The sequence below is a fragment of the Raphanus sativus genome, chromosome 6, assembly GCF_000801105.2.
Source record: "Raphanus sativus cultivar WK10039 chromosome 6, ASM80110v3, whole genome shotgun sequence".
Lineage (NCBI taxonomy): Eukaryota > Viridiplantae > Streptophyta > Magnoliopsida > Brassicales > Brassicaceae > Raphanus > Raphanus sativus.
The window spans coordinates 33,409,079-33,433,833 of NC_079516.1; the positions used below are offsets into that span (position 1 = coordinate 33,409,079).

General features: G+C 34.0%; 5 protein-coding genes, 2 long non-coding RNA genes and 2 other non-coding genes across 12 annotated transcripts; 7 read left to right on the top strand and 2 right to left on the bottom strand.

Moving 5' to 3' along the window:
* Window positions 1-3,777: 3,777 nt before the first annotated feature.
* Window positions 3,778-4,822, top strand: LOC108806837 (V-type proton ATPase subunit c2). The gene is made up of 3 exons (XM_018579039.2): window positions 3,778-3,985; window positions 4,073-4,358; window positions 4,472-4,822. The coding sequence occupies exons 1-3, from the start codon at window positions 3,907-3,909 to the stop codon at window positions 4,602-4,604; spliced, it is 498 nt and encodes a 165-aa protein (XP_018434541.1). The 5' UTR covers window positions 3,778-3,906; the 3' UTR covers window positions 4,605-4,822.
* Window positions 4,823-4,955: 133 nt separating this feature from the next.
* Window positions 4,956-5,028, top strand: TRNAE-CUC (transfer RNA glutamic acid (anticodon CUC)). The gene has a single exon. It is a non-coding gene; the product is annotated as a tRNA-Glu (tRNA).
* Window positions 5,029-5,091: 63 nt separating this feature from the next.
* LOC108811607 (endoglucanase 2) lies at window positions 5,092-7,862 on the bottom strand. The gene is made up of 6 exons (XM_056986831.1): window positions 7,362-7,862; window positions 6,761-7,044; window positions 6,127-6,561; window positions 5,911-6,049; window positions 5,646-5,812; window positions 5,092-5,570 (listed from the first exon to the last, which is right to left on the bottom strand). The coding sequence occupies exons 1-6, from the start codon at window positions 7,603-7,605 to the stop codon at window positions 5,238-5,240; spliced, it is 1,602 nt and encodes a 533-aa protein (XP_056842811.1). The 5' UTR covers window positions 7,606-7,862; the 3' UTR covers window positions 5,092-5,237.
* Window positions 7,863-11,274: 3,412 nt separating this feature from the next.
* On the top strand, window positions 11,275-12,406 carry LOC108811034 (uncharacterized). The gene has a single exon (XM_018583097.2). It carries the CDS (start codon window positions 12,078-12,080, stop codon window positions 12,255-12,257), a length of 180 nt encoding a protein of 59 aa, XP_018438599.1. The 5' UTR covers window positions 11,275-12,077; the 3' UTR covers window positions 12,258-12,406.
* A 432-nt stretch (window positions 12,407-12,838) lies between these two features.
* LOC130496362 (uncharacterized) lies at window positions 12,839-13,561 on the top strand. The gene is made up of 2 exons (XR_008935466.1): window positions 12,839-13,254; window positions 13,337-13,561. It is a non-coding gene; the product is annotated as an uncharacterized LOC130496362 (long non-coding RNA).
* Window positions 13,562-15,368: 1,807 nt separating this feature from the next.
* LOC108810621 (uncharacterized) lies at window positions 15,369-17,252 on the bottom strand. Its single transcript, XM_018582725.2, has 6 exons — window positions 16,717-17,252; window positions 16,411-16,610; window positions 16,048-16,188; window positions 15,891-15,971; window positions 15,681-15,814; window positions 15,369-15,565 (listed from the first exon to the last, which is right to left on the bottom strand). The coding sequence occupies exons 1-6, from the start codon at window positions 16,940-16,942 to the stop codon at window positions 15,517-15,519; spliced, it is 831 nt and encodes a 276-aa protein (XP_018438227.1). The 5' UTR covers window positions 16,943-17,252; the 3' UTR covers window positions 15,369-15,516.
* A 735-nt stretch (window positions 17,253-17,987) lies between these two features.
* LOC108806278 (uncharacterized) lies at window positions 17,988-20,675 on the top strand. Of its 4 annotated transcripts, XR_008936072.1 has the most exons (7): window positions 17,988-18,284; window positions 18,390-18,501; window positions 18,588-18,643; window positions 18,713-19,147; window positions 19,237-19,710; window positions 19,806-19,869; window positions 20,194-20,675. XR_008936072.1 is itself a non-coding variant. In XM_018578346.2 (5 exons), exons 1-5 carry the CDS (start codon window positions 18,081-18,083, stop codon window positions 19,366-19,368), a joined length of 939 nt encoding a protein of 312 aa, XP_018433848.2. In that variant the 5' UTR covers window positions 17,988-18,080; the 3' UTR covers window positions 19,369-20,675. The 4 variants fall into 4 exon arrangements, 1 of the variants encoding a protein (XP_018433848.2); XR_008936071.1 differs by having other exon boundaries at window positions 19,237-19,869; XR_008936070.1 differs by having other exon boundaries at window positions 19,806-20,675.
* A 463-nt stretch (window positions 20,676-21,138) lies between these two features.
* LOC130495904 (uncharacterized) lies at window positions 21,139-23,295 on the top strand. Its single transcript, XR_008934893.1, has 2 exons — window positions 21,139-21,498; window positions 21,577-23,295. It is a non-coding gene; the product is annotated as an uncharacterized LOC130495904 (long non-coding RNA).
* On the top strand, window positions 23,185-23,275 carry LOC130497278 (small nucleolar RNA Z161/Z228). Its single transcript, XR_008936281.1, has one exon. It is a non-coding gene; the product is annotated as a small nucleolar RNA Z161/Z228 (small nucleolar RNA).
* Window positions 23,296-24,755: the final 1,460 nt, after the last annotated feature.

Consider the following 24,755-nt stretch of genomic DNA (forward strand, 5'->3'; position numbering starts at 1 on the left):
ATTTCTTTTAAAAAAGAAATAAGAATTTTAAATACAAATATATAAATTATGATATAAAACTTTAAACTTTTAGATATACTATTAAATTTAAAGCTTATATTTTCAAAAAATATGTCAAATGTATATAAAATAAATATATATAAACTTTTAAAACTACTCTATTACATTATTAAATATACCAATAATATTTTTTGAACAGGGTCCAAAAATAATTTGAGACGGCTCTGCCCATTTATTTATACTAGTGAATACAATATTGATACAAATAGTTCTATTCTAATTCTAGACTATGTACATACATATTATATGTCTTCATTTTCGAATAAATACTTATATGTCCGTATCACCAAATCTAATGATTGTCCAGTGACATGCATTCCATTCATGAACGCGGTCAGCCGACTCTCTATTTTTTTTCACGTGGCTAATAGCATGCTTCCTATTTTTGCGTTATCACACTATTCATATGTACATATATATATATATATATATATATATATATATATCAAAAAAAAAAATATATATATATATTTTTTTTTTGTAAAGCAACATATATATATATATATATATATATATATATATATATTTCTAAGCTCTAATTATTAGATTATGCACCAACAAGTAATAAAAAAAAGTAAGTTTCAAAAGAAAAACTAAAAAGTATTTTCGAAGCTGGTCATGTAACTAATTCAACTTCCATACCAGAATGACACCTAGCATCTATCCAAAAAATATAGTTTTGAATGTTTTTTTTTAATGTTAATCTAACTTAAAACATATATTAGATGATATGTCATATTGTCATGATCCATTGTGTCTAAGCTGTATGCGTTGAGGCCCTTGAGGGAGTAATGGTTAGCATGAAGTCCTCAATTTTTAGTTTCGTTGTTGTTGTAGAATAAATTTTTGTTTTAAAATAAGTATCGTTTTATAATTTCGGTGCAAAATTTATTAACAAGATTCTCTATTTTATTTTTTTCATTGGTTAAAATATAGTTAGATGTATAGATAACTGTGTTTTATTTTAGAAATATACAAAATTATATGTATTAAATCTATAACGAAAATTATAATGAAACAGTGACATTACAAGAAAACAGCATGATACCGATGGAAAAAATCGTCGGGGATCGGTCAGAAAATGACAATACAGAATGAAATACCGATGATAGAGTCCGTCGGTATGGTTCATCGGGAAAGTCAAAACCGTCGGTAATTCGTTGGTATTACCCGACAGAATACCGACAGCATGTATCCCGACAGAATGCCGACAACCATGGCTCATCGGAGTGTCCGTCGGTAAACGCTGACCGATTCTTGACAACTCATTGTTGTCGGGACGTTACTAAGTACCGACGATATCATTCGGTCCGGAATATATAATCCTGATGGATATAAGCGTCGTGAATTTACAATATCCTTAAAAATATAGTCGTCAGAAATTTACAAAATCCTGACGGATACTTGTCGTCGGAAATCTACAAAACCCCGAATGATATACGTCATCTGGAACTTACAAAATCCCTAAAGATACTTGTCGTTGGGAACTTACAAAACCCCGACAGATAAGTGTTGTCGGGAATTTACAAAAATCTCAACGGGTAGTAGTTGTCGGGACTGTGTTTGTACATATATATAAAAACCAATTAGAAATTATAATTTTTTTGAAATACAAAATATTAAAAAAGTCGAAATGAGAAGAAAAAATAAAATTTAAAACATACTAAATTATTATACATAAAAAGTTGTTAATATAATACTAAAATTTCTCAAGCAAGCTCTGCGTGAGAGCTCTTTTATCTTCCAAGGCTGTCTTGTTTTTCTGCAACTCAACCCGGATTTCAACATTGTCATTCTTCGGGAATTCAGTCTCCATATCCTTGTTCTTGATTTGTTGCATAAGGTCCTCAATAGGGTGGTATCCATGAGCTAAAGAAGAAGACGACGCCCCTCAAATTGAACTAGACAACCCAACATAATGGCCTTTCTTCTTTAGAAACGCCTAAACGAAAAAGAACATAAGTTACAAACGATCATATATACATATATAAAAAGCCAAAAAAAAAAAAGATTTCTACCTCGAGAACAAGGTTGTTGAGTTGTTCCTGGTTAAGGAGTTGAAAGAGGCCAAAGTTCCATCTTCACACATAGAAGCCTGACTCGAAAGGATCTCTTCTGCCCGGGTCTCCAAAAGGTTGATAACATCCTTGATAAGTAGATCCTGAATTTCACCAGTTTTCTTGTTGGTGTAGGCAGACTTCATCGGCATCAAATCATTATGGGTTACCGCCGTTTTCTTTAATCTAAAAACAATATAGATTAATAATCAATATTTAAAAATTAATTTTAAAAGAAATCTAAAACTTGCTAGCTTAAATTCTCGCGTTGGTAAACTCGTCAACCCTAAGTTATGGACGAAAATCCCTTTTCCCGCCATGTTTGCGACACCGATTCTTCGAGTTGGTTGCGGACTGAGATTTTGTTTCATCTTTCCCCCCAATGCTCCAACAAATCCTTCCAAACGTTTTTATTGATGTTCTTCGACACCTCATTAACTTCCCACTTTTGCTTCCACTCGTTGATTCGACTGTTGTAGTGCTGAGCCGGTTTATGGTGAAAAACATTTTCCACCCGTTTTGTCAATGTTGGATCCCAAGTGAACTCTAGCTAGAAAAATAAATACAAACAAACTAAAAGAAGTCAGAAATGTAAAAGTTTTTAAAAATATTTTAAATTTATAAGCTATACTGTAAATTGACGAAACAGCGGGATCCTGTTTTAAAAAATCTATACTATTAAAGAAAGATTTTATTTTAAAAATTTAGGATTATGCCCCTGCATTTCAATATATTTACAATTCTTATTGGCATTTAATTTAAACTAAAAATAGAATATTCTCTATAACTGTGGTAGTTAATACTTTCCATATTTTGTGAATGATAATAATTTTAATTTTATGCATTATATACTTTCCATTTAATTTGAATATCATTTTTTCATTTATAATTTTATTTAAGGATTGGATATAAATATATACATGCAAATTAAAAAATATATATTATTATGTCATTTTACATAATAATGATATGGCAATTTTGAGTTTTCAACTTTTTAAAAACTTATCTTAAAATTAAGTTTTAGATCTAAACATAAATAAAAATACAAACTTATCATAGTAAAAAAAAGAAATAATATTTTCATATCAATAATAAAGTTTCCTATTACCATTGTTTCATTTTCTTTAGATGACATAATACAAATTTCATTAAAGTCTAAATAGTTACCTTTTCAATTTTATATAATATTAAGAAGTATGAATTATTTAATAAACATTTGAAAAATATTATTTATTTTTTTTGGTTTTCAGCGGATCATCTCATATCTGAGTTTAGGTCAATAACGAATTTTTAGATTTTTACCAGGTTTTCTAAGATTATAATTATAATTTTCTTTATTAAATTGAACTGAATTATACACATATCACTGGATTTATCGGTTCAATCATAGGTCTGAGTTGGATACGAAAACATCGCTTGTAAATCAAGATTACAAATTTAATTATATTTTATAAAAATAAAAATATATTTGCGCTTTAAAAGCTCTGATCAAAATCTGGTACAGTTCGATGCATAATGATAATCAATGTACAGAGTTGTATTTGTACGTTGATAGCAAACAAAACTTCACATACCAAATAATAATTTCGGTTTAAAATGTGGTTTAACTAATTTAAGTACACGATTTAATTTGACACGCAGACTTAACGCCGGCAATTACTAAACCAATCATTGTTGACATAAGTTTGGTTGCTCTCTCTCTCTCTCTCTCTCTCACTCAAATCGTCAAACAGTTTGTTTCTTCGCGATCAGATCTCATCGGAAGAGACACACAGTTCACGACGAGGCGATGGCTTCAGGTTTCAGCGGCGATGAAACTGCTCCGTTCTTCGGATTCCTCGGCGCTGCCGCCGCTCTCGTCTTCTCCTGTAACATCAAATCCTTCCTTCTTTCACACATCTCTAACTGAATCCACGGTTTGGTTTTGATCTCATCCGTTCCGATCGTTTTGTCAGGTATGGGAGCAGCGTACGGGACAGCGAAGAGCGGGGTTGGTGTAGCGTCGATGGGTGTGATGAGACCAGAGCTTGTAATGAAATCGATTGTTCCTGTCGTTATGGCTGGTGTGTTAGGTATCTATGGTCTCATCATTGCTGTCATCATCAGTACTGGTATCAACCCTAAGGCCAAGTCTTACTATCTCTTCGATGGCTATGCTCATCTCTCTTCCGGTCTCGCTTGTGGTCTCGCTGGTCTCTCTGCCGGTATGGCTATTGGCATCGTCGGAGATGCCGGTGTTAGGTACTTGGAACAAACCAAATTATATTTTCAATTTGTTTAGAGATGTTGCTTTTTAGTCTAAATTAGAGGGATGTTTGACTTTGTGATATTCTGATGTCGTTTGTGCGTTGCAGAGCGAATGCACAACAACCAAAGCTGTTTGTTGGGATGATATTGATTCTCATCTTTGCTGAAGCACTTGCGCTGTACGGTCTCATTGTTGGTATCATCCTCTCTTCTCGTGCTGGTCAGTCTAGAGCCGAGTGATATCGGAAAAGTCTTTTCATATGTTCTAAATTCTTGTCATGTTTTTTTTATATATTTCACTTCCTTTTGTGGCATTGTGAGTTTTTTTTTTGCTTTTCTCATGATAAACAACCAAACAATCATTTGAATTTGGTTCTAAATATTTATTTTAAAATTTGAACACTGTAAGAAATACGCCAATAAGTATAATATAATAAAATGATTCAATGGTTTTACTTTTTTAGACTGAAACAATTGCTTTTTGTTTCAATATATATTGAAAGAGATCGAGTGGTGTATGCTTTACATTTTCTTTGTTGTTTATTCAATAGTGTAACTGATAATACTGTAAACGCACAAAATGTTCACTAATCCGTTGTAGTCTAGCTGGTCAGGATACTCGGCTCTCACCCGAGAGACCCGGGTTCGAGTACCGGCAACGGAGTCTTTTCTGTGTTCCTTTTTAGTTTTGGTAAAACATGTTTGGAAGAAGAACAGTGAACAAGTATAACTTTGTTCAGTTACATCTACACTTACCATATGCTATACAAAAACAAATATACATTATTCAACCATGTTCATACATATACATAAACGTACTTAGATGATGAGACAAACAAGGTGTGTCAAGTGCGATTCTAATTTAAAAAAAACTCATATAAAAGATTCTACCGATGACGACCTTGTAACCAAACTAGACAAAAGACCAACCACAAGCGCACTGTTATAAGTACTCGGCTCATTCTGCATTGAATTGTTTCTTGCATCGATAAACGTCTCGTTCAGAAACGGTCCACCAACAAGTGCACCATAAGCCACGTTTGGGTTTGGTTCCTCGGAGTTAAGCCACTTGAATCCATCTTTACATCCTACGTTTGCATCACCTGGAATCGAAGCTCCTCTATGATGCACAAACTCTGGATATTTATCCCCATAACCCACCAAATAACTCATCTTCTCTGGATTCTTCCCTAGCATGTAGTCAGCCTGCAATGTGTAAATATGAAACCATGTAGTGTATGTAAGAGGTCATGAGTTTATTTCAATGGAACATTGTAGAACCTGGGATCTGGCGAATTTTCTGAGATCTGAAGGTTCAAAGGATGTGTCGCCACAAGATAGTTTGTCAACACCGGATGTGAGCATGTAGTCACTGTAGAGTGTGGCTAAAAATGCTGAAGACACAGGATGTTGTAGTGCATTCCATTCAGCAACCCATATAAGCCCACCTATTAACAAAATATTCAACAAAGATTCAGAGAATTCTATGTAATTTTATATCATAAGTGAAAGTATGATTTAATGTCAGATGTAAGAGAGATTCTACCATCAGTTCTACTAGATGTAGCTGTTGGGGAGTCTGGTATGATCCCACACATGACAGCTTCTGCTGTTTCTTTATAACCTTGAAGTCCTTTGCTTCCTGATAGCGCTTTCTTGAAGAAGGTTAATCTTGATAGTAGTACCTGCAACGGTACATATGTCAGTAAATGTCATAAATAATCTGTGATCTGTGATGTAAGCAAGTGCATAATCTCTATACATATGTTCCTGGAAGCTTGTTGTCCCAACTAAACCATGTAGGACTTCCAAAATTTCCAAACTCATCTCCATTTTTAGACACAAAGTCAAGATATGTTTTGTCCTCTGTGGCATGGTACAACCATGAAGCTGCCCAAAGAAGCTCATCTCCGTAGCCAGTGGAGTTGTAGTAACTCTGAACCTCAGGTATGTTGACACTGTAAGATCCTCTGTTATTATCCGCAAAATCGAACAACTGCTTGGCGTGTTTGAGAAGCGTGCTTGAGTATTTAGGATCACTTTGTTTAAAAACTAGGGATGCTGCAGCCATGGCTGCTGCTGTCTCTGCAGCAACCTCAGTCCCTGGAGTATCTGCATCAATCTTGGTCAGAGTTCTCTTCCTTGACATTGTTTCTGGCCTATCCCAACATTTATGATCCGTCTCCGGATCTCCCACCTTACAAAAATGAATAATATGAGCAGAGCTGGATCTGAGATTTTAGAAGCCAGAGAGATTTACTAATGAACTTTAATAAATTTTGTTAATATAATTTCGAGACCTATGTCTATATATATATATCCGATCTTGAACATGAGTTTATAATGGTCTTGAAATGTGACAAGTTATTAAAGATTCATCATCTTGATCATTGTACCTGAATATAGAGGACGTTTTGAGAAGGATGAGCATTGATGAGGAAATCAGTAGTCCACTTTAGAGAGTCTTTAGCAGGCTCCAATTGGTCCAGGGACTCCATGTGATCGCCGTACTCGAGAATGGACCAGGAGAGAAGAGTGGCAGTGAAAGCCATAGGGAAACCAAACTTCATGTGATCTCCAGCATCGTACAAACCTTTGGAAAGGTCTAGACTCGCTTCACTTCCATCTTTAAGACCTGAATCTCCTCTCCAAGATATTTTATTGTTCTCCAGCTTACCAGCTACATCAAAACAAGCGAATAAAATAAGATATGAGCAGTACTAAGTTCAGCCAAAATCAAAACCAAGTAATTAATTTTAAGATTTAACTTGCATCACAAGAACCCCAAAGTTCAAAATCTGTATAGTCTCAGCCTCCAAAATTTTAGTGATTAATATATATAGAGATCATTAGATTCCCAAATTGATTATAAAATTTTCATATTAATCATATAAACCTTCATTTCATAATTGTTTCAAACCTAATTTCACCAAAGAATTTTTTTTAAAAAACGAGAAAAATTAAATAAGAATGTGAGGGTGGAGGATGATGGTTTACATTTCTGTATATCGAAGAACTGCATGGCGATCTTGAGAGCATCAGCATACTTCTTATCAGTGGAGCCAGGAGCGATATCATCGGAACGGTTTGCTCTATGTCTGATGGTGAAAACGATGGCGAGCACCACAGCGATCACCACGATGATCCCGAGGAACCAACAACAGCAACAACATCTCGATCCTGATTTCGCCACCATTTTTTCTCCTCCTTTGGATCGATCCGAATGTCTATGGACATGCATTTAGGGAATTGCTAGATCTACGGTTTACAATAACTAATTTTCGCTAAAAATAGGAATTTTTTTTTCTGAAATTGAGAGAGAGAGAGACCGACACTGATCAAACCTGTAATTACGCGGGATGATGATATTTATTTCAGAAAATACGTTATTATTACGGAAATATCCTTTCTTGGATAGGAAGCATTGTGGCCAGTACAATGTCTCAATTGTAGGTTGCGTTGATCTTTGATATTTTATCCTTTTTGGGTGAAAACTTCAGTACCTTTTACCTGTAAAATTCATTACGAGTCAACTTCGTAAATATTGATTTTGTAAATATATAATTGTTAAGATAATACTCCTATTTCTTAACAGTTTACACTAGTCATTTGTGAAAAACAGCTGCTAAATTGTATTGTTTGATTTCAACCCATCAGTATGCAGTCCAAATCCATATAGATAACTTCGGTTGGTTTTTGGAGTTCTTGACATTATAACCATAATTTTCCTCGGGCCTAGAGTTATATTCCAGACAAAGAAATCAACCTTTCACCCAAAAAAAAATCAACCTTTCACTTTACTATTAGACTACCATCATCACTTTGATTATAACTCTAGTTGTTGTGATGATCTGATATCTTATCATCTTTTAGAAAAAGATGTAATAGTCTAATCTTATTAAGAAATATCAATAAAAATTAGTAAAAGTATACAAAATTTCCACCAAAATGATAAAAGTAGTCAGTCCCAAGAAAAGCGTGGATCGTAAGTAGCAGCAATGGGATACGAATCAAATAGAGTAGAATCAATGTACATTCGTTCCACTGTATAGCGAGGCAAAACTGGCGTTTTTTTCATACATCTTTGGTTCCCTATGACCAGAGTAAGCAAATCCAGGGGTATCTAAAAGACAGAGTCACAGAGAGAGTAGTACCTGTATATTGTATATGTGGTCCATTGGTATTCTATCTCACTGCATTTTCCTCTTTTTCACAGGGAAATACATACTTTATGACTCTTCTTTAGACCATATGTTGGAAAGCATGAAGATGAAATCAACCGCAAATTGGTAGAGCTAAGGACCTAAGCTGGTGGATTTCTCTTGATTCTGATATGTCATATGACTCATATCTAACACTAGGAAAATAAGCAGGCTCCACCAGAAGAAGAAGACTAGAAACAAATCTTAAGGCCGCGAGCCAAGCAGCTTCTGGTCCACAAGCGCGTCCATAGTCCATACCCCAAGGAAAAAACCACAGCTTCTGACCAAAGAACCTGTACGTAAAAGCCCACTCCTCTTCCTTCACCATCATCACCTTCAACCGCCACTAAATCAAACGCTGATTCGACACAGCCATCATCAACAACCTAGGTATTACCAGCGTCAGAGATCGTTGCAGCATCACCAGCGTCTGATCGATTCAGCGAGCGTCATCTTCAAGAGAGATAATAAACGCTAAAGGAGTAGAGTAGTAGAAAAGGAAACACACAAAGTTCAAAGCTCTGCACTGATGGTTTCTTTCTTCTTTACCAAGTCAGCTTTAAAGTACAAAAATATCGGGTAAAATAATATGCCGAATCAGGATCGCTTTCAAAGAATTGAAATCAACATGTGTGCTACTGTGGATTTTGAATATACATTGCATTAAATTTTATATTAAGTATTCAACTAGATTCTGACCCGCCCTTTAAAGGGCGGGTATATTTTTGTTTTAATTTAATTCTCATATTTGTGTATTTTTACGATTATATTTGTATTTTTCTTTTTAATTATATTTGTGTAAATTTTAATCAAAATATATTTATTAAATATTAACAATTTAAAAACTGATCCGGTATACGCTCAGTTAGAGTTGGATTGCCGGTCGAACCCGCCAACCCGCGGATTCCAATTTTGTTTTGGTAAAAAAATATGACCAGCACAATTCGCAAACTAATAATTTGTATCGGCACCCGTCCCATTTAATTTTGCCGTTATCCGCGGGTTATAATTTTTTAAAAATAATTATTTAATTTAATCACTATAAAAAATATATTTATAATAAAATATTATATATTTTTAAATTTAAATTTTTTTAAAAATTATCATTATTTTTAAAAAATGTTTACTTTTATTTTTATTTTTATTTATTAAATACTTTTCCGGTCGGCTGGTACCGGCAATCCAAAATCTACCAAGTCGCACCGACCCCGAATAAAATACTCATAACTCGCATCCAAAAATCGATTTCAAATAGTTGAACTAAATTTATGATCCGCCCTTAAAATGATGAGTATATTTTTGTTTTATATTTTTTAAGAAATATTTTTTATAAAATCTAGGCGGTAACCAATTATATCTCTGAATATTTTTTTGTAGGATATATTTGATTTATGTCTCACATCTCTCAACCTATAAATATAGCTGCAAAAATATACAAAATTCGAAATTGAGATTGGTGTGATAAAAGTTCGATATAGATAGGCCTTTGAAATAGGAATTTAAATTCCATGATGATGAGTACGATATAAAAAATATGACATTCCTAGAAAATATGAATTTATCATTATGGAATTTCTTTGTTGTTGTTGTTGCAGTTATATCACGGCATATAAACATTTATATATAGATTGTTGCAAATATATTTATAGGTTCCATGTATGTTTTAAATTCAACTCAACTATTATCAATTAGTCATACTGCTAAATTAATAGAATAGATTACACATAATAATGACATAATAATTTTTCAAACAATTAAAAATGGGTTTTGTGTTTTTTTTTGTGACTATTTTTATATTTTTCTTTGTACTCATATTTGTGTATAAATCTTAATCAAAATATATTTTATTAAATAATAGCAACTTAAAAATTCATTCGGTATATTGCCGGTCGAACCCGCCAATCCGCGGATTTCAATTTTTATTTGGTCAAAGAAAATGACCACACAACCCGCAAACAAATATTTGTACCGGCACCCGCCTCATTTAATTTTGCGGTTATCCGCGGGTTATAATCTTTTTAAAAATAATTATTCAATTTAATTATTATAAAAATATAAAAATATATTTATATTAAAAAGTTATATGTTTTTAAAATTTAAAATTATTTTTCTTTAAATTACCATATTTTTAAAAAAGTGTTTATTTTCCCTTTTATTTTTATTTTTTAAATACTTTTCGAGTCGGCGGGTACCCGCAATCCAAATTAAAATTAGTAGAATATATTGGGTTTTGTGGAAAATAAATTCTTAGTGCTTAAAAATAGGACATTAGTTGTTATAAAATTGGATTATTATTTATATCTGTGATATTTAAAAGAGTTGCTATCTTTATAGTCCTTAAAAATCGATATAAATACATAAATATACTTAAGTTCGGAATTTGTTGTGATATATATCATAGGCCTTTCAAGTAGGAGTTAAAGTTGATATAATATATATTTTCGCAAATCTTAGTTTCTATTTGCGTAGCATGAAAATTAAAAAGAAATTTAGTAAGCATTTATAATCAAAATAGGGATTTTGTTTGTATATTCCTCGTTGGCGTATTATTTGGTTAAAGGAGTAGTTATAATGATATGGATATTAGCAGTTATATTATTCTTCCATTACTGCCTGCCGCATGTAACTAAAGTAAGCAGTTATAGACTTATGGTTATATTCATATAAGCAGTTATATATAGCAATCATGTATTTTTTTTAATTGGACCTAACACATATCAATTGGACATGTTGAAGAATTAATAGTATTGATTGATAACAACAGAAGCTTTCTATTTAAAAAGGTAAAAGAATACTCCGCAGCCAGGCTTCGAACCCGGATTTCAACAATTGAAATTAACCTGTGTGCTACTGCGGATTTGTTTGTTATACCTCCGATCAACTATTATTTATTATCATTCTACTTTCTATATTTTAACAAAATAGTATTTTCTCTACCTCTCACATGTTTCTACTATTTATTTTATTTTGATTAAGACAAGATCAACATATCTCATAATCGTAATATGTTATCCCAAGTTATTACCATGAAAATTCATCAATAAGAAAGAACATATTGCATGCGTCAAACTGAGGAGGTCAGATTGCATTCGTCATGCTGAGGAGTGAGGTCTCAATAATAGAGCTGAGTGGTAGGTTGTGTGGCTGCAGCATAATACACATAAATAAATGTTGTTTCGAAAGATATATATCGTATTACCATTGGCTTTCCCTTCTTCACCGTTAGATTCCATCTTTCGAAGATAAGATCAACCAAAACGATTATAGTACCGTCAATTATTGTCACTAAAGTGATTCGAACGTGAGAAGTTATTGTTTTTTTCATTGGTTGATACATTTAACTATGCCAGTGCATTGTCATTTTACAATTAAAAGCACCATTGAAAATGAGAGTAGAGGCAAAAAGAAAAGATGCTGCTTCGTTCCTGACTATAATTACCCACTTTTAGTTCATTTTATGTATGAGCACCTTTAACACCAAAGAGTCCAACAAGACAACAAGAACAAAATCATGAGTGACCCAAGCGGCCAATCTTCAACAACAACTGTCGGTGGAGATGGCGGTGGTGGTAATAGTGGCGGCAGCGGTGGAAGCGGTAGCTCGTTTGCTAGTCAGCCGCAGAGAGCAAAGGTGAGGAAGCAAGTGTGGGCTGGAGTTCTCAGTATCTCTTCCGCCTCCTCTAACAAATAATATTCTCTTTCGGCAAAAATTGCTGGTGGTATTTGTAATGCTTTTGATCATTGTTCTTGTTAACTTAACTGTGTATAAATAAGCTAGCGAGGTCATGACCATCATCATAACTGTAATGAGATGTTGAATATATAATTCTGCTTTCAACTCTGCCGTGAATTTAGGAAAACCTACAAAATGACCAATACTAATTGTGTCTAGAAACAATTCCGTTCGAAGATAGTAATCTTAAAGTTAAACTAGTGAGATCTTTGATTAAGGTATACAAGTCTCTGCATAACATGTGAAAAATATAATAAGAAAAAGAATCTGCATTCATTAGTGATGATATAAAACACCATTTTGAAAGTAATTCCAAAGAAAAAAAAAGCAGACTATTGAAAATATTCTATGGTCTGTGTTTGAACGGGAATCCTATCCACTTGCTCTTATCTGTCATCGACAAATAATTATACATACCTCCCAGGACCCAGCTATCTTTTCACGTAATTATAATCAGACTGATGATCAGTATATAAATGACCGTTCAGAATATTATCCTGCAATATATGCAGAGACGTGCCTCCCTGGGCCCAAAAGAAACATTAGTTTAGGGCATCACTATTTCAAAAAACACTTAGCAGCATATGTTTAATTAATATTTGCTAATTTTGAGTAATACTCTTTTTAGAAAAAAAAAATTATTTTAAAAAGATACATATTTTACATTATCAATACATGTACTAATATAAATTGTAAACTTTGAAAACAGTAATTGTATTCACCATTCATTTAAACGAGCATTCTAATCATCATCGTTACCATAATCACAACAACGAAACCTTCAGAGGGTTCTCATCATCAATGAAGATCTTCACCAAATTCCGCAAGATTCTCATGAATATCATCTTCACCCTTCCATCCTCCTCTTCCTCTGCCACCAGGCGCCGTCACAAAACGCCTACTCCTGCAATGGCGGTGAGAGGCTAGAGACGCCGAAGATATCATGCAGTAACTCGTACTACTCCTCTCATTCTCACTATAGTGAAGCTATCTCAGATTGTATTGACCTTTTCAATAAGTCTTTTTTTTTTTGTCAGCAACATTACAGACTCATATTGACTCTGTTAATCAAACCGGGGGATCCGCATCCATGTGAACGACGTGAGACGGTTGCTTTCTTGCACTGCGTGCTAGATTGTCCGCCTTTTTGTTATTCGTCCTTGGTACATGAATGATCTCCGTAGTATTGAAACTACTCCTCAAACTTCTTATGTCTTCTAAGTAGGTTGCAAAGGCTGGCCATTCATCTGGTTCCGAAACCATCTTCACCAATTGCGAGCAATCCGTTGCAAAAGTAACATTATACTGCCTTAAATTCCTCATACATTCCATTGACCAAATGAGAGCTTCGATCTCTGCGTGCAGTGGAGACAGACTCGCTCTTGTATTTCTTGCTCCCATCAATCCCTCAAAACCCGGCAGAGTACTGTACCACCCCTGACCCGAGAACTTTTCCTTGTCTTTCCATGATCCATCTGAGAAACACCATATACATGTATTAGTTGGGACCTGTGGTGCTACTAATACAGGAGATGGGGCTGCCGGCTGAATAATAGAAGCTTGTGCTTCTGCCCAGAGTCGGGATTCAGTTTCGGCCACCTTGAGTGTATCTTGTGGATCAATATTCAAATTACTAAAAACTTTACAATTCCTTGCCTTCCAAATATACCATAATATCCATGCAAAATGATGATCATCGATTTCTGGGGGAGCCCGCCAGAATAGGTAATCCATATTTGCAAATAATGAGTCGCACGGAAAGTGCAGTGGATTTGATGGGATCCGCGAGAGTGCCCATACTTGTACGGCTGGTGGACATTCAAAAAATACATGATTGATTGTCTCTTCATGATTTCCACATCTTGTGCAAATAGTATCTCCTTTTATCCCTCTTGCATTGAGATTCTTCATTACCGCTAGACATCCACATAACATTTGCCATAGAAAATGTCTCATTTTAAGTGGGCATTTTATCTTCCAACAAAAAGCCTTCAAAGGTGTGATTGATGGGCCTAGTTGTGGTAAAACTCGTTCCTTATCTGGGTACACTCTTTCAATCTGGTAACCCGTTTTAACTGTGTATCTCCCATTGTTTGTAAAGTGCCAGCCATCCCGATCCATCAATAGAGTTCTGCTTAACGGGATACTTAGAATAATATCTACATCCTCAGAATCAACCAGATTCTGAAATGCTTGAATATTCCATGTCCTTGAATTCTCATTGATGAGTGAGTCTACCGTTAGGTCCGGGTAAAGGTTGTGATTATTTTTATTTGCTGGTCTCGGGCGGGTGGATGGGAGCCAAGGATCATTCCATACAGAGATGGATGATCCTAATCCCACCCTTTTGATTAGTCCTTTGCTAACCAGAGATCTAACAGAAACAATACTTCGCCATCCATAAGATGCCGAGTATGATCGAATGGGTTCCAAAGGCGATGCGTTCCTGAAATATCGACCTTTTCAATAAGTCATCGATTAATAATAGTATGTCTCAAGTTACAAAAAAAAAAAAAATAATAATAATAATAATAATAATAATAATAGTATGTCTCACCACGAACGTGAAGACCAGATTGTTCATGAACAAAACTGTTTTAACGTGTAGTCAATCGTGTCATTTTTCTTCTCGTCCTCTTTTCTTGTTCTAGATAACTCGGTTGTGTTTTCTTATTGTGCTCGTGTATCAAACACCAGTTTTATGTTCTGAACAGTTTCATAATATATCCAAACTGTTAAATCTGCTATAATACTTGAGGTTTATATTCCTTTAGCATAACGTATACATGTACGAGCAGGGGCGAATCCAGAGAAAATTTTTAGTGGGTGCATGATGCCGATAAACCATATTATAACACACGTATTTGTAAAAAAATGTGAAAGTGGGTGCATGGAACTTCTAACTACAAAAATTACTGGGTGCAATCATTCCCAAATGAACTAATTTACTAATAATTTCTATGTGTAACATAAGAAATATTAAATTTTTATGGGTGCACTTGCACCCACAAGCTTCAATGTAGATTCGCCCCTGTGTACTAGTGCAAGTATGTTAAGCTTCGTGAGTCAATTATATGATCTACGACTCAAAACGTCATTTATTATGAGAAAACTAATTCTAATGAATGCATCTTTGCTAACAAGTATCAAATCATATCTCAAAATCTCTAATAATGAAAACCTCTGGAAGCTCAAAGAATCCATTTTGCAAGGCTTCTCAGACCACACCAGACGGGAGACGAAGGACGAGCTGTCCACCCATTAAACTGTTCCCGAAAAGAAAAAACAGAAAAAGTTCCAAATATTTAGAAATCAACACCTTTGAACAATAGTGTCTATAAACATTATATTAAGATTTCTTTTTTTTTCTTTTTGTTTTACCTCTGAACATAGTAATAGCAGAAATCTGCAAGAATGAAGGTTTGGATGATTTCGGAGACAATGACCATGAAAGGCCAAAGTCCATAGCCTCCATACCCTAATGCGGTCAGTAACCTCCCGCTCGTATCCAACACCTACATCCGTAATTTAAATCATCTTTCACGAGTAAACTAATAGTAAAGCGTTTATATTTGTGTGTAATGCAAGAACCTCAAGGATCCAGTGTGCACAACTCAAAAACCTAGCGATTCCCAAGGCAAAAACGTAATGTGCTGTGAATGGTTCCACGATCTGACAAGAAAGAAGACACAAAGCATTCAAGGAAGATTCAGACACAACGTGTTTTTATTTTTATGTAATAATATACCTTAGTGTTCTGCATGACTCTTAATTGAGGAAGAACTGAAACAGCTTCAAGATAAACACAGAATGCCCAAAACAGCCTGTTTATGATGTGGTGACGGGTTGACGGGTGTATGAGGAGAGATACAACAGCACATGGGACTACCTGAAGCAAACAAATACAAAGTAACATTACACTAGTATCGAAAAGTTTCTCAACGATCAATATAAATACTCCTGGAATCAATAAAACAAATTAATTCACATAAATACAGTATTAATGAAGAAAGCCTCTTGATTGCTCCTGAAAGTAACCTAGTATTTGCAACTGTATCTAATACACAAGTTTTAAGACACAGAGAGAATCAAAAGAGTTTTAATAACTTACGGCATAGTAGATGACAAAGTTGTCTTTGTCTTCCATATAAGTAGGTCTAAGCTTGAGACGGATCATATAGATGACCCAAAGAGTGGTGAAGAAAGCAGCAGAATCAAGTAACGTGTGAAGATCAAATTCCATTACAAAACTACAATACAATCGCACGCCCAGATACAAAGCCGTCAGCTCCTGCGTCTTGAGAGATAACCCTGTTGACATCATCAAAATGTCAATATCATCAGACAAATCCGATAAAAATCCGATCACAAAGGACCAAAGAAACAGAACACACATCAGCGGAAGATGATCTATTACCAGCACAAGTCTTCTCCTTGGTGAGCTTGTAGATAAGAACGGAGATCCCCATGGCATGGACAGCCTCAGAAGCTAAAAAAAGGTATTCATTGTCATGGACAATCACCCTTAAGAAGACGAGCACCGTTATTGCCGAAACCACACAGAGATACGCCTTTATCTTCGGTGGCTGCCGGCGAATCCACGACATAAGGTATTGAATCCGACTCTTCACATCCTTCATCATTCCTTTGATCTCTCTTGGTTTACGTTTTCACACGATCAGTGTAGTAATCAATGATTGTCACACAAGTAACTTCGTTATCGATGAAGAATGAATCTGTATATATTTTCTGAACGCAACCCATACAACAACGCCATTCGCGGAAAGGACACGTGGGGGGAAGCTAGAGATGCTGTTAGGTAAGAGAAACTGATGATAGTTTGTAGTTTTTTGCGCAATGGTACGTCGTCTCTTTTCCGTCTCCATCTTTGTTATTACCATATAAACCGGTTTGGTTTCACAAATCCTAACCATACCACGGTCCGGTTTATTTAATTGGCGCAAGGCCTACAGTTATCACCCGAACCTGCCAAATCAAACCAAAATGTTCGGTTTTCAGTTTGGTTATGATATTCAGTTCGATTCAGGAATTTTGAGTTTTGGCGCAATTCGGTTTTCTAAAGAAATCTAACTTCAAAATTCTAAATTGAACTAACCAAAATTCGAGGTAAAATAACAAAATTAATTGAATTTAACTGAAACTCTTAGAAATTTTAACCATTATCAATTGAAATTGAAACTTCGGTTGACTTTAGTATAAAGCTTTCAGAATTTGGAGAGATTTCAACCGGACCGAGTTAACTAAATTTCAAACTAACCAACTCAAGAAATACAAACCAACCGAACGCTACGAGTGGTGTGTGACGGTGACGGACATCAAGGCCCATTAAAGAGCGCGTATATTTGTAGAGTGATCTTCAAAAGGATCTAAAAAAGGTTTGTCCGTAAGAAAAACATAAATTTCTAAAGAAGACTTGCAACTTTTATAAGTTTTGTTTGGAGATTTTAGATTGGTTTTTGGTTTTTGTTTTTCAAAAACTACATTTTGTCCAATCAAAATTTCTAAAAAAAGTGTTTCCCTACAATTTAGAAAAACTAAAACTTATGTTATTGCCAATCAAATTTTCAACAAAAGAACTTTCCTATGAAATAAGGAAACTAGTTTTTAGATGTTTAACATAGTTTTCACTGTTGCCAAAAAAAAACATAGTTTTCACTGAAAAAAAAAAAAAAAAGTTGTAACTCTTAACGGTCTTAAAATCTCTCTCTCTCTCTGCTTGGTCAATTGGAACTAGAACGAGCTTCGAGTAGTGCGGAGGAGATGGGTGTGAAATCGGTTTCTCGAGAATCTTCAGATAGGAAAAGCTGGGACAATATTTTCAAGAGTTTGGTCAAAATTCTACAGACGAAACAGGACCACATCGAATCGCTTCTAAAAGACAGGAAGACTCTCGAAGATAAGATCAAGACTAAACACGAAAGCTGGATCTCTGATGTTCGTAACTACGACCAACAACTCTCTCTCGTACGTCTCGATTCCCCCACCCACCCCTTTCTCTCAATTTCCTTGTTTTTGGGGAAAAAGTTAGGGTTTCTAATTTTTCTTTTTGGGTTTTTTTTTTTTGTACAGATGAAGAGAGAAATTGAAACGATGGAGATGATGCAGTTCCTTGAGACCTCTAAATTCAATCTCTTGTCTGTATTAAAGGAAAGGGATCGTTCTATATGCAATTTGAAATCAGGTAAAGTTGGCACCTTTATTTATTTACCATTCACGGAATCTTGAGTCTTCTTATATCTTCTTTTGTTTTCTACTATTGAATTGCAGATGAGACGGTGGACGAGTTAAAATACTTCAAGGCTTGGTTTGATATCCTCACAAGTGTAAGAGTCAAAAGTTTCCAACTTTATAAGCAGCTCTTGTGTGGACTCATACAAATGTTGTATATGCAGAAAGAGAATGGAGACTCCGAAGCTGCAGAATCATTGGAAGCAAAAATCAGAAAGCTGAAGCTTGAGTATGAGAAGAAATGTGAAATATCTGATCTGTTACGAGAAAACGGGTTTGCTAGGAGCGAGTTCAAGTGTATCGAAAGTGGTTTTATTGATAAGTTAAAGAGGAAAGATGATGAGATTGCTCAAGCGAACGCCAAGATTTCGAGTCTTGTGTCTTATCAAGAGCAGCTTCTGTCATCTAACCATGAGAAAGATGAGATTATCTCGAGTCTGAAGGCCAAGGTTGCTGAACTGGAGGGTGGATTTACCAAGAAAGGTGATGAGGGGGTCTCGAAGCTCTCAAGGGATGTAGAGTCTTTGAACAAGTCTCGTAGCTTAACAAGATGCACAACACGTGACAAAGGTAGCGATGGTAATACTGTGGGGTCTCAGGTAACAAGAAAGAAAGAAAAGTCTGCATCACCACCAAGTCTGATTTTACTAGAAGCTTTTATCTTATACTTATGAATTTCTGATTTCAGGAAATTAGAAGGTCGAAAAGGCAAAAAGTGAACAAGACATCAGTCACAGTTTCAGAAACTCCAAAGCTCTTCACTTCAACATTTAGACTTCCCAAGTTAAAGTCTCCTCCATCTTCTGGAGGAGCTAAATAGGATTTTTTATCTTTGTGTCTGCTTCTATTAGATTGGTTTAGAGAAATAATCTGCTTGTAATCTAATCTCTGTAGTTATGATCATCCCTCTGATATATATTAGTTCTTGAGTATTTTCCACTTACCCCACAGCATAATCTAGCAGCTGTTAACTTTTTGTTTTTACTGGTATGATTTGTCTTGAAACTAAAAGAGATATCAGCAATGTAAATGTAACCAAGATTTGATGTGAAGCGGCTTTGGAGAAAAGCTTTCACGGTTTGGTTTTGTTTGTAGCTGAAACCTTGGCTTTTGATATTTTGCAATAAGATCATGTGCTTCTTATTATTTGGGTTTTATATAGGTGAGCTTTGTTCTTCACACAAATCATACCCAATTACTCTGGTTTTAGATTTGTGTTTGAACAACTTACCTTGTTGATTTTGTGTTTCTGCACAGAGATCCACTTACGTGACTCTTCACAACCAAGTTCCAACTAGTGAGAAAAATGGCTAAAGATTTGGTCAGCCTTTCTATTCCTTTGTGTGCCTACATTCTTATGCAGCCATGATAGAGCAACATAACATAAAGATGTTTAACATTTATATAGTGTTTTGGTGTCAATCTGCTTATTATGTTTTGAGTTCATCACCAACTTTGTGTTTTTCCTCAGGGACTTAATGCCATATTTTGGGACACTGGCATTAAAGCTAACATGAATTTTGAACCTCATAAACAGACTCGACATTGGTCAAACACCTCTGATGGTTTTTGACTTACTAGGCATTACTGCCATCATTTGCTTCAGATTGTTCTGTTTGTTTGAAAACCCCACTTTTGATATCAGGTTAATGGAGTCTGGGTTGCTGCTTCCAGCTGCAGAGGCAAAGAAAGTTCTTGAGAAGAGGTTGCAAAAGACTGCAAAGTTCAGTTCTCCAGCAAAACCTGCAGCTTCTACTACCCCCAATAACCAGCTCCAAATCAGTGGCCGAGAACAAGGATGTAAGAAAACCATCATCTGAAGCTGCTGTGTCAGGCATAAATAAACGAAGCGACTCCAAACCAAACACCAAGAAGCGGAAGAAGGATTCTGATGATGATGATGATTTCTTGGCTAACAGAGTACCTAAGAAGACCAGAGCCACGTGTAGTTCGGAATTAGTTTTAAGAACAAACAGAAATCACTTTTGTGTGGTTTGTAACTATCTAATTGTTTTTCAGAAACTTAATTTTGTAGATTCTCTCAAAGTCGAATTCTTTTTAAGAGTAGTTTGCTGTTTCTAATGTTGTTGTACCACCACGATATATGTTCCATAGTTTTGACTTTCAGTTTAACTTCTTCTGTTTTTGACCTCTTTTAATTTATATACATTAATATAACAATAAAATATATTTTGTATATTATTAAGATAAATATATGTTATAACTTGATATTATCAAATACTATTTTCAGCTGATAAACACGAAGATATTATTACTATTACTTTTGTGTGGTTTGTAACTATCTAGTTGTTTTCAGAAACTTAATTTTGTAGATACTCTCAAATTCGAATACTTTTTAAGAGCAGTTTGCTGTTTCTAATGTTGTTGTACCAACATGATATATGTCACATAGTTTTGACTTTCAGTTAAATTTCTTCTGTTTTTGACCTCTTTTAATTTATATACATTAATATAACAATAAAATATATTTTGTATATTATTAAGATAAATATTTTTTTTGTCAACTATTATTAAGATAAATATATGTCCTAACTTGATATTATTACTATTTTTAGCTGATAAACACGATGACAAAATTCATATATAAGAAGTAAACCTCACAAAATAGTTTTTGTATTTTCTATCTTTTCTGTTTGTCAATTTTATTTTGTCACCATTGATAACTCTAATTGATTCTTAATATTCTTAATTGAGTGTTTACTTGAAAACTTATATTATGAAAGTTTTCAACGATGACGATTATTGTACTTGTTACAGTGATCTTATTGGAAAAGAATTTAATAAGTCTGAACTTGAAGTTGCTTCAATTATGTTGAATCTTTCTCATCCTGTGGTTTATGAAAGGGGAGCTACTAGACTTGGGACTCGCATCCTTCGCCACCCGTGGTTAAGAAAATCAATTCAGCCACGCATATTTCGGGTTATAGATGTAAGTAATTTTGTTTATACATATAATAACTTTAACCTAATTGCTGAGTTTTTTCTTTTTTGTTAAAATAACATATAGTATAAACTTATGGCTAAGAAAAAGGGGTTTTCCATTCCTGTAATGAAGCAAGCAGTTTCAGCACGTCAAAGAATATTTAGAAAAGCTAGACAGAGAAAAATTGCTATACTTAGATACAAGAGGCTCAAGCTTCTCTCATGCCAGAAGAAAATTTTGTTTCTTGACTCATCTTCTTAAGATTAACTGATGATCATATATGCATCAGGCGGATATTCTTATTTTTTTCTTATATATTGTGGTTTGTCTATTTCTTGTGGTTTTTCTTAGATATGAACATTTATTGTGGTTTGTCTATTTCTTCTTTTTTTTTTTTTCCCATATCTGGTCTGGCATGAAGATTGTCTATACATGGCTGGAATATATTATTTTTTTTTGCTTAAAAACATGGCTGGAATATTGGAAGTCTAAACACAAAGATATGCGACTAGACAAACTTTGACTTTTTATATAAACAAAACTAGATTTTGACCCGCGCTTTTGAAGCGCGGAGTATTTTAACATGAAAATTTTTACTAATAATTTACTAAATATTTTGGTAATTTTTAAAGAGTGTGTATTTAAAATATTTTTGCATTTAAATCAGTATTTTTAAATTCAACCCGATTGTGATTATACCGGTTAATCCGGAGATCTGACAATTCAATTTATGTTTTTAAAATATTCATATTAAAAAATCACTAAGACTAACCGATTGAACTGATGGATGACCGATATGTAATCTAATTGGATTTAAATTGTAATAGTTTCATAATTTGTAATCTTATAATCGAAATTTTAAAGTTCACTATTTTGCAATTTATGAAATTATGATGTTTCTACAAAATTTTAAAGAGAAAATGATAGATATAAAATAATTAAGATTAATTATTGTATTATTTGGAAACATTGATAGTAGTATAAAAAATATATTGTTTGAAAACATTGATAGTAGTATAAAAAAATAAGTATATTGTTTGGAAACGTTGATAGTAGTATAAAGAAATAAGTATATTGTTTGGAAACATGAATAGTAGTATAAAGAAAGAAACATTAGTGATTTGATGTATGTTTAACTATAAAGTATAAAAGTGTATTTAATTTAAAAATTTACAAAATAAATGTTAGGTCCAACAGAATGTTTCTGTTTTAATAAGATAGATATAACAACCTAAAAAGAAGATTTGCTCGTCGAGTTCTTTTGTGATAATTTGTCTTGTTAAAAAAAAGTAATTGACGCGGATCAGCAGCTCACATCAGGTTTTGGAGTCCAACAGTATTTGCTTGCTGAGTTAAATCCAGAACTGTGAGTGAGATGTATTGTCTGTGAGCCACGTAAGCGAGCGTTACGAAAACCCAGGTTGAAGAAATCCAGTCAAATGAGAAGAGGGCCCAAAATGTAGATAATAAGCCCATTACGTTAAAGCGCCGTCGTATCATACGCGTCAAATAAACCCTAGAGTGGCTTCATCATCCTTTAAAAGGACATCCAGCCTTCAAAAACAGCATCGCCGGTTGAAAGTTTATTCTTCTCGTCGCTGTTTTTTGTTTTTCTTATCTTTGGTGTTTGATCTTCTTTTTAGTGTTTCAAAAGAAAACTGATTATTTTCGTGTATGTGAAGGAAGATGGATATTCAGATGATGAGATTTGATCTAAAATTCTCACGACGGTCGTCTGAGACTATGTGTCGATTGATGTACCGATCGCTTTTCTCTGATGAATAAAAAGAAAAAATTTCTTCATTACCAAATATCCTTTTTGTTTCAAAACCAAAATTTTGTTGATTTAGATTTTCTTCTATGCTAGAGAGATTAATCGCATTGGTTTTTGGTATATCTTTTATTATATTACCAGTTGTATATCAATTGCCGAGCAACTAAACAAAATTTACTGAAGTAGTGGTAATTCATCAAAACAACCTTTGTGCTCTCTGTTTCATTCTTGGTTGTATTAAAGTTTGAGAAATAACACAGAATGGTGCAGTGGCAGTAATATTATTTAAAATTAATTGCTTAAGGTTGGAATAATCTTTTATGACTTATAAGTTATAACAGAACGTTTCTCAATGATGATCATAGCCAAGTACCTTAAAGAGATGTTTAGTAGTATAAAATAATAACGATAAAAAATACATTAAATGAAGACCTAGATGACACAAAAACGGTCAATCTTTCAAATTTAACCAACATTAGGATTGTGAGATGAAATGTTATATTGTTAATCACTGAAAACGAACTCGATGGACCTAAATAAGAGTGATCCAACAAGGTGGAGAAGTGAAGTGGTTTGGTTTTAGATGTGTATGTACCGAGGCTTAACTATATAAATAGGCATATGTTGCTCTAGCGGTTGAACTGGTTCAGTGAATCTCATGATTCTTGGTTTCAACGAGGTTACTTTTCCATGACAATGGGAGGTAACTAACTAGCTTACATTTTGAGCTTTTTAGAGTCAATTTTACAGACAACTAGGATCGGTCCGCCCTACGGACGGGATACAATTTATTTGTGATCTAGAATATTACTTTTTGCATGATTCTATGGTTTTGTTTTAGATTTGCATTTGCAAGAGATGTTTATGATAATGATTTTTGTCTTTTAGAAAATTTTAGGTGAGATGGTATTAATGTGATAAGATATCTTTTTGCTTGTTTGCAATAATTGTTTTTGTTGTCAAAAAAAAATCAATAGTTCTTTTTATATTAAAGAACGGAAATTCGGCCAAACAAAACCTCAACTTTGCACGAATTGCCAAAACAAACATGAACTTTTGGGCTGGCCAAAAAAACACTAAACTTTCATTGACTTTCTAATTAATTAGCAATGTTTTCGTTGACTTGCCAATTTAGCACGCCGTCAGTTAACTTAACATACGTCGTTTATTGTTGTCGTTAAAGTAAAACGACGTCGTTTCAAATGAGATGAAACGACGTCGTTTTATATGATTTGAAAAATAAAAACAAGTAGTCTCCTGGATTCGAACTCAGGTTGGATAGGACATATGACATGGTATTTTACCACTGGGCTAGTGACACTTTCAATGTACTTAATAACATATTTAATTTTATTTGGTACTCATTGAATATAATTTTTTTTTCTAAAAACCTAAAAATATCTTTAAAATTTTAAAATTGAAAAAGGAATATTTTTATAAAATTAATTTTGAAATTAAAATGAAAAAATAATTTTTTTTTCTTAAAAAA